Source organism: Hyaena hyaena, unplaced genomic scaffold, assembly GCF_003009895.1.
Source record: "Hyaena hyaena isolate Hyena2069 unplaced genomic scaffold, ASM300989v1 scaffold_144, whole genome shotgun sequence".
In the NCBI taxonomy this organism is placed as follows: Eukaryota; Metazoa; Chordata; class Mammalia; order Carnivora; family Hyaenidae; genus Hyaena; species Hyaena hyaena.
Genome location: NW_024080776.1, coordinates 1428371 through 1444930, shown reverse-complemented (window position 1 = coordinate 1444930; position 16560 = coordinate 1428371). Strand labels below are relative to the sequence as shown.

Sequence of the window (16560 nt, the reverse complement as noted above, 5' to 3'; positions counted from 1 at the left end):
TGATACTTCAAATGACAGAATTACCTCAAGACTGCCAAGCATGGTCCTACCTTCCATTTCCCAGAAAATGAAATGTGGCCAGGAAGAGCTGAGGGATTTGGCCAAGACTGTGCAGTTAGACAATGGGGCAGCCAGCCCAGGAACACTGGTGCCTGACTCCTGGGCTGGGTCTGTGTCCACAGTATCACATGCTTCAGTGCTCCAGTCTAAACTAATGGCTACACCTGACCCCTAAGTGAAATCCTGCCTACTGTCCTGAGAGCTGATTGTGGCCACCAGTGGGGGTGGGGCCAGCCAGGGTTGACACGAGAGAGAAAGGTGTGCTCTGGATGCTTGATTCTGGACCCAAGGGCCCACAGGCCTCAAGGAGCAGGGGCTGGGCTCTGGAGAAGGGCAGGGCATGTAGTGCTAACCCCATGGGCTGTCTAATTGGCCTCAGGTGGAGAAGGCCTCTGGGAGGGACACTGTGGGAACTGGATCTCATTTGCTAAGACAGGTGCTCCAGAAAGTTTTCTGGGTTTGTGTCTGGGGAAGGAGCTGAAGGGATAGCAGGAGGTGGTGATGATTCTAATGATCAAGATTATCGCATGGTGCTTTGGGACAGGCTCACAGCACTTTACAGTTTACCGAGCACTTTCACATGCATTTTTTTCACCAGGTCCTGCTAGCAATCCTGTGAGGGAGGTGTTATGGTCCCCTGTTTACAGATGATGACAAAAATGGTGACAGACATTTGCTGAGCACTTGTCATAGGCCACGTCCTGAGGGAGCCTTTGATAGTGGTTTTGGTCACTTCACTGCTGAGTCAGATTTGGCCTTCAAAGTCTGCATGCCCAGAGCCCCATTCCTCCTTTACGGCCAGGAAAATTAAGCCCAGGAAAGAAAAGTCATGGGCCTATATGACTTAGTGGAGGAGACTAGAACCCAGAAGTCCTGTCTCTTTGCCATGGGGCCATTCCATTGTTCTCTGGAAAGTTGAAGAATGAGCTGTCCATCTGACCAGCAATAATGAGTCACTCGCAGAGACCCAACCATATATCCCTTCAGCATCTTGAATCCTGGAGTGTTGGTATCCCCCAAATAGTGTAAATCTTGTGTGAGCCAATGAAAGGACAGACAAGCTGAAGGGATAGTAATAATAGTAATAACAAACATAATAAGAATGATGATGGTAATGATAGTAATAATAGCAAAGCCTTATTAGGTGGTTGTTTTCTGTGTGCCTGGTATTCTTCTAAATGCTTTCCTTACAATAACCCACTTAATATTCAAAACATTCTTGTGAAATAGTGCTACCTTCATGATTTTTCAGATGAAGAAACTGAGTCATGGAGATTTAGCAATATGAGAAATGCCCTACATCCATGAACTGAAGTCTAGGTATTAACAAGTGCTGTGATGTGAACAGTTTAACAACCTTCATGAAAGGCAGAGGCCGAGGCTAAAGCAGAAGCAGAGGGCAGAGCTGCAGGCCCAGAGGGTGGAGAGGTGAGGTAGCAGGGCAGAGCATCAAGCCATAGAGGGGTATTCTCCAGCCTTGAAACCTAACAGAATTTGCCCTGCTGGATTTCAAACTTGCTTGGCACCTGTGACACCTTTATTTCTTCCACATTCTCCTTTCTTCAATGGCATGTTTACTCTATGCCCATTCGCCTTTGTATTTTGAAAGCATGTAACTTATTTTTCAGGTTCCAATGACCACAAATGGAAAGGAATTTTGTCCTAGGATGGAACGTACCCAGACTCTTCCCTATACCTGATTTAGATGATTTATATAATCGGATTTGGGACTTTGAGCTGACAATATTTAGATGAGATCTTGGAGTAAGATGATACTGTAATGGATTGAGACTGAGGGATTTGGGGCTAAATATGTTTGGCATGTGAGACAGACATGAATTTGGAGGGGCCAAAAGGTGAACTGCAAGGGGCTGAATAGCAGTCCCCAAAAAAATATGTTCAAGCCTTAACCTCTGGAACCTGTGAATGTGATTTTATTTGGGAAAATGGTCTGTTTGGACACAATTAAGTTAAAGATCTTGAGACAAGATCATCCTGGTTTAGGGTGGGGCCTACATCCAATGGTTTCCTTATACGAGAAGGCAGAGAGAGATTTGAGACACTCAGAAACAAAAGAGAAAGACCAAGTGAAGGCAAAGATTAGAGCTGGCAGCCCCAAACATAACACCTGGAGTCACCAAAAGCTGGGAGAGGCAAGAAAGGATCCATTCCTAGAGCGCTGGCAAGGAGCATGGCCCAGACAACAATGTGATTGAGGACTTGTAGCCTCTACAACTGTGAGAGAGTAAGTTTCTCTTGTGCTAATCTCTGATGGCAGCCCTAGGAAATGAACACAATAACGGAAATTATTAAAAATAAGTGCTCAAAGGCGCCTGGGTGGCTCAGTCGGTTAAGTGTCCGACTTCTGCTTAGGTCTTGATCTCACGGTTTTTGGTTTTTAGCCCTGCGTCGGGCTCTGTGCTGACAGCCAGCTCAGAGCCTGGAGCCTGTTTCAGATTCTGTGTCTCCCTCTCTCTCTGACCCTTCCCTGCTCATGCTGTCTCTGTCTCAGAAATAAACAAAACATTAAAAAAAAATAAGTGCTCAAATACTTGTAAACAAATGTTCATACGGAGCACCTGGGTGGCTCAGTCAGTTAAGCGTCCAGCTTCAGCTCAGGTCACGATCTCACGGTTCGTGGGTTTGAGCCCTGTGTAGGGCTCTGTGCTGACAGCTAGCTCAGAGCCTGAAGCCTGCTTCAAATTCTGTGTCTCTCTCTTTCTCTGACCCTCCCCTGCTCATGCTGTCTGTCTGCCTGTCTCTCTCTCTCAGAAATAAATAAAAAACATTTAAAAAAATGTTCATAGCAGCACTATTCACAATAGTCAAATGGTGGAAACAACCTAAATGTCCATCAAACAATGAATGGATCAACAAAATTGGTTTATACATACAACAAAATATTGTTCAGCTATAAAAAAGTAATGAAGTACTAATACATGCTACATGTGGGTGAACTTCCAAAACATTATGTTAAGTGAAAGAAGACAAAGGCAAACATTTGCATATAGTATGACTGCATTTATATGAAATATCCAGAATAGATAAAAGCTTTCACAAAGAAAAAAAATTGCTCGTGAACAGGAAATGCAGGAAGGGAGGAATAAGGAGTGGCTGCTTAATGAGTATAAGGTTTTCCTTTGGGGTGATGAAAATGCTTGGAACTTGATAAAAGTGGCAGTTGCACAATACTGTAAATATGCTATGAATGCATAGCGAATGTGCCACTGAATTGTACACTTTAATATAGTTAATTTTGGGGCACCTGGGTGGCTCAGTCAGTTAAGAGTCCGACTTCGGCTCAAGGTCATGATCTCATGGTTTGTGGGTTAGAGCCCTGCGTCAGGCTCTGTGCTGACAGCCAGCTCAGAGCCTGGTGCCTGCTTCAGATTCTGTATCTCCCTCTCTCTCTGATCTTCCCCTGCTCATGTTGTCTCTCTCTCTCTCTCTCTCTCTCTCAGAAATAAAAAAAACATTAAAATTTTTTTAAATAAATAAAAAAAATGGTTTTATGTCGTATGAACTTCATCTCAGTAAGAAAAAAGTTCTTTAAAAAGAAAAGCACAAAAATCATACTCTGAAAACTTCAAAACCTTGTTGAAATAATTAAAGACTATCTAAATAAGTGGGAAAACATCCTACATTTATGGACCAGAAGATAATATTAAAATGGTAATACTTCTCAAAGTGATCTACAGATTCAATGCAATCCCTCCCAGAATCCCAGCTGACTTCTTTGTAGAAATTGACAAGCTGATTCTAAAATTCATATGGAAATTCAAGGGACTTGGAATAGCAAACCAATTTTGAAAAAGAAAAACAAGGTAGGGGGGCACCTGGGAGTCTTGGTTTAGTGTCTGACTCTTGAGTTTGGCTCTGGTCATTATCTCATGGTTCATGGGTTTGAGCACCATGTCAGGCTCTGTGCTGGGAGCATGGAGCCTGCTTGGGATTTTCTCTTCCTATCTTTCCCTCTCTCTGCCCCTCCCCTGCCTGCATGTATGCACTCTCTCTCTCTCAAAATAATAAACTTAAAGAAAAAACGAAAAGGAAAACAAGGTAGGAAAACATACTTCCCAATTTCAAAACCTACTACAAAATGGTCATTAAGACAGTATGAGAATCCAGAAATAAAACCACATGGACATGGTCAACTGATTTTTCACAAGAGTGCCTAAATCATTCACTGGGGAAAGAATAGTCTTTCCAACAAATAGTACTGGGACAACTGGATAGCCTCATGCAAAAGAATAAATTTGAATCCTTACCTCACTTCATATACAAAAATTAACTCAAAATGGATTAATGATCAAAATATAAGAGTTTAAAATATAAAACCACTTGGAGAAAACATTGGAGTAAATCTTCATAACCTTGGATTTGGCAATAGGACTTTAGATATGATACTCAAAGTATAAGCAATAAAAGGAAAAAATAAATGATATAAACCTCATCAAAAATTTAAAATTCTATGCTTCAAAAAACATCATCAAGGAAGTGAAAATCTACAGAATGGGAGAAAATATTTATAAATATATGTGTATATTGTTGGTGGGAATGTAAACTGGTGCAGCCCCTCTGGGAAACAGTGTGGAGATTCCTCAAAAAATTAACAATAGAACTCCCCTATGACCCAGCAATAGCACTGCTAGGAATTTACCCAAGGGATACAGAAATGCTGAGGCATAGGAGCACACGTACCCCAATGTTCATAGTGGCACTCTCAACAATAGCTAAAACATAGAAAGAGCCTAAGTGTCCATCAACGGACGAATGGATCAAGAAGATGTGGTTTATCTATACCATGGACTACTACATGGCAATGAGAAACAATGAAATCTGGCCATGTGTAGCAACATGGACGGACCTTGAGGGTGTTATGCTGAGCGAAATAAGTCAGGCAGAGAAGGACAGATACCATATGTTTGCATGTATAGGAGGATTAGGAGGAACTTAACGGAGGACTATGAGGGAGAAGAAGGGGGAAAATAGTTGGGGAGAAGGAGAGAGGCAAACCGTGAGAGACTCTTGAATGCTGAGAACAAATTGAGGGCAGATGGGGTGGGGGGTGGGGAGGAGAAGAGGGGTGATGGGCATGGAGGAGGGCACTTGTGGGGATGAGCACTGGGTGTTATATGGAAACCAACTTGACAATAAACTATTTAAAATTAAAAAAAAGAAAAAAGAAAAAGAAAAAAGAAATATATGTATATATATATGTGGTAAGAGACTCGTACCTACCATATATTAAAAGATGCTTACAATTCAATAATAAAGAGACAAATAACCAAATGTAAAAATAGGTAAAGGATCTGAATGCATAGTTCTTCAAAGAAGATCTACAAATGTTCATTAAGCTCATGAAAAGATGTTTAACATCATTAGTCAACAGGAAATACAAACCAAAAATGAGATATCACTTCACATCCACTAAGATGGCTACAATCAAAAACAGATAGTGACAAGTGTTGTCAAAGATGGGATGAAATTGGGGCTCTCATTTGTTGCTAGTGGGAAAGTAGAATGGTACAGCCACTTTGTAAACCAGTCTGGCAATTCCTCAAAATGTTAAACATAGAGTTAATGTATAACCCAGCAATTCCTTTCACCAAAATACAAACTTAAGAGAAATGGAAATCTATGTCCACATAAAATCTTATAAAAGAATGTTTAGAGCAGCATTGTTTATAGTAGCCAAAAAGTAGGAAAAGCTCAAATGGCCATCAGGTGATATATGGATAAACGAATGTGATGTAAATGAAATATTATTCAGTCAAATAGAAAATTGTTCAGCCATAAAAAGGATGGAGTATGGATACATGTGACAACATGAGTGAATCCTGAAGACATTACGCAAGCAAAAGGAGCCAGTCACAAAAGACTACATACTGTATGATACCTGTTCTGGATATATGTAATGTCTAGGGTACCAGGGCTGGGACAATGAGGAGAATGGGGAGGCATGGCTCACAGTACTGTATTTCATTCTGGAATGATGATAATGTTTTAAAATTGATTGTGGTGATAGTAGACAACTCTGAAAAGACACTAAAAACCATTGAATTTCTCCCTTTAAATGGAAGAGCTGTATGGTATGTGAATTATATCTCAATAAAGGTATTACAAAAAACAAAAGTAGAGAGAGAGAGTCCTTGATCTGTGCTTAAAGCCTAGCCATTCACACTGTAACCCCCACGTGTTATTTTATTTGGTTCATCCAGCGACCTTGTAGTGGAAGAATTACTTCCATTTTTATTTTTTTATTTTTTATTTTTTCCCCCCAACTTTAAGGTCATCTCGTAAGGCTTATATCCATCTCCTGAGGCCTCTGCCCTGCCCAGAATTGCTACTTTCAGTGTTTTTTTTTTTTCTCTAACATTAGGTTATTTTCTCAAACATCAAAAATATTTAATAAAGGGTTAAACCATGACTGATTTTATTGCAGATTTGTTTCTTTTATCCTTTTGAGGATTGACCCACAAATTCCTATAGTTCAGTATTAGAATTTAAATATTAAATATTATAAATGTTACATTTTAAGCTATTATTACTAAAGATAATTATATGAGCTCATATTTCTTTACTTTTCCATCTTTTTTAAAGAGCTTGAGAAGAATAGGTATTAACTTCTTTATTTTTTTTTAAGGTGGCAAAGCTTTTTATTTTATTTTATTTATTTTGTTATGGTTCTGATTTTTTTTTTACAAATAGTTTATTGTTAAATTAGTTTCCACATAACACCCAGTGCTCATACCCACAAGTGTCCTCCTCCATGCCCATCCCCCCTCCCCCCCATATCCATCAGTCCTCAGTTTTTGTCAGCATTCAAGAGTCTCTCATGGTTTGCCTCTCTCCCTTTCCCCCACCATTTCCCCCCTTCTTCTCCCCCTTGTTCCTCAGCTAAGTTCCTCCTAATCCTCCTATATGTGCAAACATATGATATCTGTCCTTCTCTGCCTGACTTATTTCGCTCAGCATAACACTCTCAAGGTCCGTCCATGTTGCTACACATGGCCAGATTTCATTGTTTCTCATTGCCATGTAGTATTCCATGGTATAGATAAACCACATCTTCTTGATCCATTCGTCCGTTGATGGACACTTAGGCTCTTTCCATGTTTTAGCTATTGTTGAGAGTGCCGCTATGAACATTGGGGTACGTGTGCTCCTATGCCTCAGCATTTCTGTATCCCTTGGGTAAATTCCTAGCAGTGCTATTGCTGGGTCATAGGGGAGTTCTATTGTTAGTTTCCTGAGGAAACTCCACACTGTTTTCCAGAGGGGCTGTATCAGTTTACATTCTCACCAGCAGTGTAGGAGGGTGCCCGTTTCTCCACATCCTCGCCAGCATCTAGAGTTCTCTTATTTGCTCATTTTAGCCACTCTGACTGGCGTGAGGTGGTATCTCAGTGTGGTTTTGATTTTTAGAACATTATGATTGTGTGTAATCTTGTGTCAAATCAAACCCTGTCTCCAAAAGGGAAAAAGGAAGCCAGTTTAGATACCTAGAAAGTGCAAGGTGCTATGCCAGGCTCTTCACACACATCATCTCATTTAATCCTGAAGCATCCTATGAAGAAAGTATTATTTCCCCATTTTACAGGTAAAGAAATCCAGGCTCAGAGAGATATAATAAGCCTTACGTCCTAAGACACACAGCAATGATGTAATAAGGTAAGATTTGCACCCAGTTCTGTTGAATTCCATTGCTAGTACTCTTTCCCCTATGCCACCCTCATTCCCAGAATCTGAGTCCTGTGCCCCTGACTCTGACTGGCCCCCCTCCCCAGCCCCATGTTGCTTCCTGTCCACTTGTCTCACCTGCCAGCCTATCTCCACCCACACTGTACACAGAGAACAAAGAACTAGTCTTGGTACCACAGCCAGTTGGCTTGATCCCCCAGGAGAAGGAATTCCAGTGCCAGAGAAGTGAGTGTCTAAGGAAGCTCCCAGGGGACTCAGAGGAAGAGGGGGGAAAACCCTCCCCACTCCAAATAAGCCAGGCGAGAGACATATGCCCAACCTTCCAGGGGAGCCCCTGAAAGGGGGAGGAAGGGCACAGTCTTCGATGGGAGCTCCTGGCCAGAATCCCCACCTTGGACAGACTCATAGTATAGGAGACGGCTCACGGTGGGACAGCAGTGGAACTAAACATTCTCTAGTGGGAGCAGTTGGGAGCTCTGACTGGATTGGGAGCCCAGACACTGGCCTTCCAAACCAGCCCAGACACTTAGCCCCAGTTCTTACCCATTCCTAGGAGGTTTGGGATGGCCCAGTTGGTTCCCACAGCCCCTCAGCCCCACTGGTACCCAGGTGCTGGAGTCTGAGCTGGGAGAAGTGGATTTCCCTAGAAGCGGAGATGGGCCAGGAGGAAGGAAGGGCCAGGAGGCAGAAGATGAGGCCAGGGATGGGGCCACATCACCACTGTCTTTTCACCGCGAGGGCCGGACTTCTCTGCTTGGCTCAGCCCTAGGGGCAGGCCAGTGTGATGAGGCCAGCAACTGCTGGCATGGAGCTCGCTCCTCATAAGGAGAGAGCTGCCCTGGGCTCGGCATGAGCTGCAAGGCCAAGGCCAAGATGAAGGGTAAGTGGGGCCCCTCCTCTAAGTCTGAGAGAGAGGCACCTGAGGGAGAAATTGTTGGACTCTGTAACAGGGAAAGGAGATGGAGGGATAGGGTTGAGATAGGTCAGAGAGGGAGTCTGGACATGGGGCCATGCAATAGGAAAATATATGGGGACTGAGGTGGGACAGGGCTAGATCAAGGGCTATGCATAGGTCCAGGTGTAGAAAGTGAGTCAAGAGAATGGGTTCAGGTCCAGGTAATGAATTTAGGGGTTGGGCCCATTCAGAGGGAAGGACATGGGGATTGAGACAAGAATGCTGGTAGTTCAGGGAGATGGGAGAGTTTGTCAGGGGTGAGAATGGATTTGGGGGGTTGAAGTAGGCCTGGAGGGTGGGGAGAGGGGGTGAGGCTTGGGGTTCTCTGCCATGGTACCTGGTTACCCCCTCTTCTTTTCTGAGGAGTCATCCCTGCAGAAGTCACCCCTACATTTGCAAGGGGCCTGTGCCAGGAGCCTCTCTGCAGAGGTTGGCACCTGGAGATCCCTTTCCTTCTATGCGCCTAGGGTGTACACCATGTACAAAGACTGGACTAAGGGCATTCTCACCCAACCAAAAATCCTAGGGCTGGTGAAGGGAGACACATTGTGTCACCACTCCTGGATGCTCCCCTTCGGATCAGGTAACACCAAGGAAATCATACAGCCTCTTGTTGCAGATTCCCTCCCAGGTACATTTTTCTGTACATCAGAGCAGTTAATGGTGGGGACAAAACCCACCACGTCACTCTGGACTTATTGTATGTTACATATTAACTATAGTTTCCAGTCTTGGCTGCACATTAGAAAACCTGGAGGGATTTGAAAAAATACTGTGAGGCTGGAGAGGAGCAGTGGGCCTGCCACGGTTCCACGGAGCACTGGTAATGTCGCTGAGGAACTGGTCACAGTTCCGCCCGAAGAGAACCATGCCTCACTCACACACTCCTGCTTTCACACACACTCATCCTCTTACAAACGTACACATTCTCAAAGAACACAGACACCTTCCAGCTCTGCCACCCAGCCTCACACTCAGACACACTCACAGCATCACACACAAGAATGCCAGCAACCATATTCCCTGACAAACTCAAGCAAATGCATGTATGTCATTCTTACTCTTCAGACCCAGGCCACACACACTCACCTCGCTCTTGCATACAGATTCATCCACACATGTGCCCAGGTGCCCACACCATCCCACACACACACACACACACACACACACACACCTATGAAATCACAGGTGATGCACAGTCATACCGGGCAATAATCACAAACTCACAATCACTGCAACTTCCATCACAGACAAGCCCACGCACGCACTCACCATCAGAAGCAGGCATATTCACATTCAGGGGTGGCTCTGCACACACTCAGGGGTTTCCAATAACATGCACACACGTGAACACATGCATTTACATTTACAATCACACAGCTGACACCAGCACAGTTTGCACATACATACACACCCCATACAACACAATTGCCCCCACACAGACACAATCACAAATATGCATGTTTACACCACACATCTGACAGGTCCTGCCTGACCTCACCACCCCCACTCGTTCACACAGCCAAGCTCATCCTGGGTAGAGCAGGGTGCAGAGCCTGGGCCCCAAAATGGCAGCTCCCAATTCCCCTCTCTACCATAGGAATCCTGATCCTGGGGCTCCTGTTGGCTACTCCCAGCTGCCTTGGCTACTTTGAGGACCTGGTCCAGTGCTTCCAGGACCCCGAGTACGAGTCCATCCTTGTCACGGCACAGAAGGGGCTCCACGCCTCCCCTCTGCCCAAGCGCGTGGTAATAGTGGGAGCTGGCATGTCAGGCCTGGTGGCTGCCAAGGCACTACAAGATGCTGGCCACCAGGTGAGCATGTCTTGGAGGGGCTTCAATCCTTTGCTTGGGGTCTGAGGAGGGAAATCATTTGCTTCCTTGGGTAGAAAAAGAAAAAGGGAGAAACTGTGGTCAGCTCTTAGATGGCTGCTTATAATCCACTGATCTCTTGGCCCTTAATTATGGTTCCTCAAAACCCCAGGCTCCCTTGAGAATTGACCCTAGCTACACCTGTATTCTCACAGAAGCAAAAGTGGGTGAAGGGCTATTGTAACGAGAACAGGCCAGGAGGTACTCAGTCCTATGCCACCACAGAGCATCTCTGCCCCATTTACGTTACTCAGGACCCTCCTGGAGGAGCTCCCCCCACCCCACCACATGGTTATCCTGCACATGCAGGGACCTATCACTAGGGATTCCAGACTAGAGCCGGATGGGGATGGGTGTACAGAGTGGGAGAAGGGAAAGCGTGACTCTGACACCAACAGCAGCTTCTCGGGACCCCAGGTAACCATCTTGGAAGCCAGCCACCACATCGGAGGTCGAGTTGTCACATACAGGAATGAGGAGGAGGGCTGGTACTATGAACTGGGGCCCATGCGAATCCCTAAGTCACACAGGTAAGTCCCAAGGAAGGGAAGGGTGAAGGGTGAGCAAGAGAAATTAAGTAGAGGTTGGGTGGGGGGCTGGCTGCCATAGTGTCAGAGCCTCTCACATCAATTGTCTCATGTGGAGCCAAGACTCACACTAGTCTCCTACTTGACAGGGAAGACCAAGGCTTAGAGCCCAGGGTCACACAGAAAGTGATAGGACCCAAACTAATAGTAATAGTTAGCATTATTTTGTCAAATTATGTGGTTTGAATATGGGTAGCTTCTTATGTGTCAATTATACCTCATTAAGCTACAAACGAATAATATTTAATAATCATATGAGCTGCCATTTCTTGAGCACCTCTATGTACCAGGCACCATGCTGAATGCCACACGTGCATTATTTCATCTGATCCTTATTTTTCCCAGTTACAAATCAAGAAACTGAGCTCAGAGGTATTAAGTGACACACCCAAGGTTCTCCTAGGAGAAAGTGGCAGAACTCCTTCTCAAAATCAATGAGGCAACAGCCACCAAAACATATGCCTAACCCCTAATCTGTAACTGGTCCCTGGAACAGAACCCAACCCCTGGTTCTGTGGCTTCTAAGACAAAAGAGATCCCTCACCTGGTGTCTGACATACCTCCAAAAATATGACTTCTTTTTTGCCTTGTGTGTAAACTGAACCCAAGACTTTTCTCCAAATACCACCAAAAACAAAAACAAAAACAAAATGAACCAGCCCAAACTAGAAGTCTTTAGATTTGGCCTCAACTTACTTAGAAATGTAAGAAGAGGAGAAATGGTGGGGGGAAGGGAGAGAGGCAAACCATGAGAGACTCTTGAATGCTGAGAACAAACTTAGGGCTGATGGGGATGGAGGGAGGAGAAGAGGGGTGATGGGCATGGAGGAGGGCACTTGTGGGGATGAGCACTGGGTGTTATATGGAAACCAACTTGACAATAAACTATTTGTAAAAAAAAAAAAAAAAGAAATGGAAGATGGGATTTCAAATACTATCTGAAACAAAAGGCCTCTTGTGCTCTGGGATTTCTAAAAGAGCCTTTATTGGGTGATGGGTGAACTCCCTCCTCGCATCTTCTTTGTGGAAAAAAAAAAAAACAGAAGAAAAATAATTAATACCACAGTAAGAGGAAGCAGAGTTAGAGTTGAAGAAACAGTCTGACGTCCCTGGGCATGTGAAGAAACTGGTTTTCTTGGAAATGGCTTCTCTAGTGAGGCCAGCAGGAATGAGGGGCTGGGATGGGTGCCATGTTATACCTGTATCTGCTCCAGGCTAGTTCATGCCTACGTCAAGAAGCTTGGACTGAAGATGAACAAGTTCATAGAATATGATGGTAATACCTGGTACCTCATCAACGGGCAACGTTATCGCACTAAGGATGTCAAGAACAACCCAGAGCTCCTAGGCTATTCCACGAAACCACTGGAGACGGGCAAGAGTGCTATGAATCTCTTCCATGAGTCCATCACCAAGGTGCCTCCTGCCTCACTCCTCCCAGGATTGGGAAATAACAAGTTCTGGTCCAAGGTCACCTGGCAAAGTTGTGGATAGACCCAGCTGACCTGGTTCCTATCTGGCATTCTTGTGATTGGTCCCTCCTCTAATGTCTTCTAAGAATGTTACCATCCAACCCTAATGCCCAGCCCCATCTGCTCTCCTGTCCCTGGTGATCCAATGACCCATTGCTTGATGATGACAGTGGAAAGAAAGGGAATCACCAGATAACCCAATCCTCAGTAATGAATCAATTCTCCTGGATTGCAGTGAATGTCTTCCCCTTAAATATTAGTCTCCAAAGGTCTTTAAATGAAGGGGAGAGTTGGGAGGAAAGAAAAGCGTTTAGGAGCTCTTGGAAACACCCTTCCCCTGGTCTTTCCATCCCCCACCTCCTTGCCCCCACCTTCTTCAAAGGGACACCCCTAGAACCCAGGAGTCCTGCCACTGCTCAATGGCTTACATCTAAACTGCTTCCCTTCCCTCCCCTTCTGCAGCTCAAACAAAATCTGAAAAATTTCAACTGCAGCCACCTGGCATCCTTTTACGATTCCTACTCCACCAAGGTATGTGAGTCAAAGAGTCCCAAGATAGGGGTAGAGGAGGTCTGTGCTCAACCTAGCCCCCTGGGGTTGTTCCTTGCTGATCAGGACTCTCTCTTCCCACTGCCAAAGACGTCACCTCCCTGGAGCCCAGTTCCACCCCTGCCTGCCCCAGGCCCCTGCTGAGTCCCCTTCCTACATAGTGGGCCCTCCATCTGGCACTCCCACCTCCCCACAGGCTTACTTGCTGAAGGAAGGGGCACTGAGCCAAGGAGCAGTAAAGATGATCGGGACTGTGATGAATGAGGATTCTGGATACTATAAGTCCCTCCTAGAGTCCCTGCGCACAGACTTCATCTTCTCCAAAAAGGACGAGTAAGGCCAATTGGGATCAGGACTGGAATCTATCCCTCCTCTGACCCCCAGAGTAGGGAAACAGAACTATGATTATTGAGTAGGTCACTACGTGGCAGGTATGATGATCAGCATTTTCCAAAAATTGTTACTTTTAATCACCTGGAGGTCGATACTATTATTCAGAACCATTTTACTGGGGAGGATGCTGAGGCTCAGGGGGGTTGGATGACTTACCCAAGTTCACCCATAACTGGGGTGAGGGCTGGAGCCAGAATCCAAACGCACGTCTGTGGGACTCCTTTGGGGACACAGAACTGCGTGGTAGCTGAATCCACAGGCTGTGGTTCTAGATGGGGTATGTCATCCTGGGACAGTCCCTCTTCATCAGGATTCGCTTTTCCCAAGTATAAAATTAAACAGTCAGCCCTCCCTCACAGAGACTAGTTAAGGAGATGGGTAGGAAACATCCAGCACAGGCTGCAGGAAGCCAGTTTCCTGGCTTTTCAGAACTGGAAGGCTGCCTGAAACTCAGCAAGGGGGCCTTGTGCCCACACACTCACCCCCTGCCCTCCTTTTATCCCTGCAGCTTTTCTGAGATCACTGGTGGCTTTGACCAGCTCCCTAAAGCCCTCAGCGCCAGCCTGAAGCCTGGCACTATCCAGCTGGGCTCCAAGGTGGAGACCGTAGTGAGGGACGGGCCCGAGATTCAGGTTTCCTACAGGGCAGGCGAGCCCAGCTCGGTGCAGCACAACCTCACCGCGGACTTCCTCATCATTTCCGCCTCGGCCAAGGCCACGCGCCTCATCACCTTTAAGCCACCGCTCTCCCCAGACAAGGTGGAAGCGCTCCGCGTGGTGCATTACACCAGCGCCACCAAGGTGGTTCTAGCCTGTAAGGAACCCTTCTGGGAGCGGGAGGGCATCCGGGGTGGGGTCTCGGTCACCGACCGGCCCTCCCGCTTCATCTACTACCCTAGCCACAGCTTCCCCAGTGGCAAGGGGGTCCTGCTGGCCTCCTACACCGTGGACGATGACTCCCTCTTCTTCATATCCATGACGCACGAGCAGGTGGAGGATGTGGTCCTGGAGGACCTGGCGGCCGTGCACCAAATACCCAAGGACGAGCTGCGGCGCATGTGCCCCTCCTCTGTGCTCAAGCGCTGGTCTCTGGAGCCCTTCACCATGGGCGCCTTCGCTGAGTTCACACCCTACCAATTTACTGACTATTCGCTACGGCTCTTCCAGCCCGAGGGCCGCATCCACTTTGCAGGCGAGCACACCTCCATGCCCCATGCCTGGATAGACACTGCCATCAAGTCCGGCCTGCGGGCAGCCAGGAATATCCAGGCCAAGGTGGACGAAGAGGCCACCGAGAGGCAGAAGACCTTCACTCATACCCAGAATCATTTCTAACCCTGAAAGAAATCCCTGAGGAAATCTGGCAGAAAAGGCCCTGGGAGGTGGGAGTTGGAGGAAGAGACCCACAAGAGAGGTCACCATTGGTTCCTCAGCCCACAGGCAAGAATCCAAAACCACTAAAGAACCCAGCTGGCCAGTCCGCAAAGAAAAGTCCCTTTCCCCGCTTCTCTCCCCTTCCAGGCCTTGAGAAGGGAAGCAACAGAATCAGAGTAGATGGAGAGTAAGGTAAATCAAGGATGGTGAGCACTAGAATCTGCCCTTAGCTGGGAGGAAACTGTCTCCTGCTCCATAATAGTAACAAGCAAAGGAGAAAGGCTCCAACATATTGGCCTCCAACATAAAGGCCCTAATTTCTATCATATACAACTAGAAGCTTCTAAAGGAACAGACAAACCCTGAGCTGCAGCAATATTAAACCACAGATTAGTCACACACAAACCCAAAGTGCACACAGATCCCATCATTGTGTGCCTCCTCCAGGCAAGAAGGGTGCTCACATCTTGGCCCAACGTGGAATCTAGATGGATGGGAGAGATAAGGGTTCTTCTCTGTTCTATCTGAGCCTGTAAGAGCAGCCCATAGACTTTTCTACTCCACCTTTACCTCCCCACCACCAGCCAAACTCCCTTCCCACCTCTGCTTGTCCAGCCTATACATCCCTCTAGGAGGACACCAAGCTCAATCTCCATACTCACTCTGATCTTCCCTAACACATGCTGTGTCCTTCCAGACCCAACTAACTTATTCCCTCTCCCTGAATCCTCCCTTAACTGCCATGCCCAAACCCCAGGGACCTTTCTCTCTCTTTTGAACCTCCACTCTTCCTCCCTAGAGTCCCAAATATTAGACTATGGATCTTCTTATGCTATTATGTAATGACTTTGTGAGGGCATATTATCTGTCCAACTACATTGAAAGCCCCCAATGGCTGGGATCATATCATTTATGCCTCAGTCTATTTCCCAAAGACACTTAAATATATGTTATTTCCCTTGCCCTCTCAATAAATATTTATTTTGCATCTACCATGTGCCAGGCACTATGCTGAGTGTCAGATACAAAGGATGAGCATCAGGGGCACCTGGGTGACTCAGTCAGTTAAATGTCTGACTTTAGCTCAGACTATGACCTCACAGTTCATGAGTTTGAGCCTGGAATCAGGCTCTGTGCTGACAGTGCAGAGCTTGCTTGGGGTTCTCTCTCTCTCTCTCTCTCTCTCCCCCCCCCCACCCTTCCCCATGCACACTCTCTCTCCCAAAATAAATAAATAAACTTTAAAAACACACAAGAATGAGCAGCATTATTCAATTGAATCAAAACCCCTACCTATGTCTCCATACCTCCAAAGACTAGCTTATCTTTTGTCCCAAATTCTTGGGTATTTGGGCCCAATCAGGCAAAGGGAAGAAGTAAATAAAGTGGTAAACTCTTTCCCTGGAGAACATTCCTACCAGGGTGACCATGAAGGACTCGCAGACCAGCATGATGAAGTCCTATAGGGACTGTTGTGTCTTGGCATATTGCATGAAAGGAAGGGAATAGAGAGAGGAAGCACATTTTCTTACTGTGTTCTGGTCCATTGTTAAAATCTCAGCTTTCTCTATTCTGGTTTTTCATTCGCCCCTATA

At 46.0% G+C, this 16560-nt stretch overlaps 1 protein-coding gene across 1 annotated transcript; it reads left to right on the top strand.

Moving 5' to 3' along the window:
- The first annotated feature begins 8613 nt into the window (after positions 1 to 8613).
- LOC120236036 (L-amino-acid oxidase-like) lies at positions 8614 to 16047 on the top strand. The gene is made up of 7 exons (XM_039238627.1): positions 8614 to 8644; positions 10110 to 10534; positions 11009 to 11121; positions 12393 to 12594; positions 13113 to 13181; positions 13396 to 13532; positions 14101 to 16047. The coding sequence occupies exons 1-7, from the start codon at positions 8614 to 8616 to the stop codon at positions 14924 to 14926; spliced, it is 1803 nt and encodes a 600-aa protein (XP_039094558.1). The 3' UTR covers positions 14927 to 16047.
- The last annotated feature ends 513 nt before the right edge of the window (positions 16048 to 16560 follow it).

Excerpts from the sequence above, each read along its gene's own strand:
- LOC120236036 (XM_039238627.1), top strand. The coding sequence starts at position 8,614 with ATGAGCTGCAAGGCCAAGGCCAAGATGAAGG. Across the intron at positions 10,535-11,008 it reads TACAAGATGCTGGCCACCAG|GTAACCATCTTGGAAGCCAG; the intron begins GTGAGCATGTCT and ends TCGGGACCCCAG. Across the intron at positions 13,533-14,100 it reads ATCTTCTCCAAAAAGGACGA|CTTTTCTGAGATCACTGGTG; the intron begins GTAAGGCCAATT and ends TTATCCCTGCAG.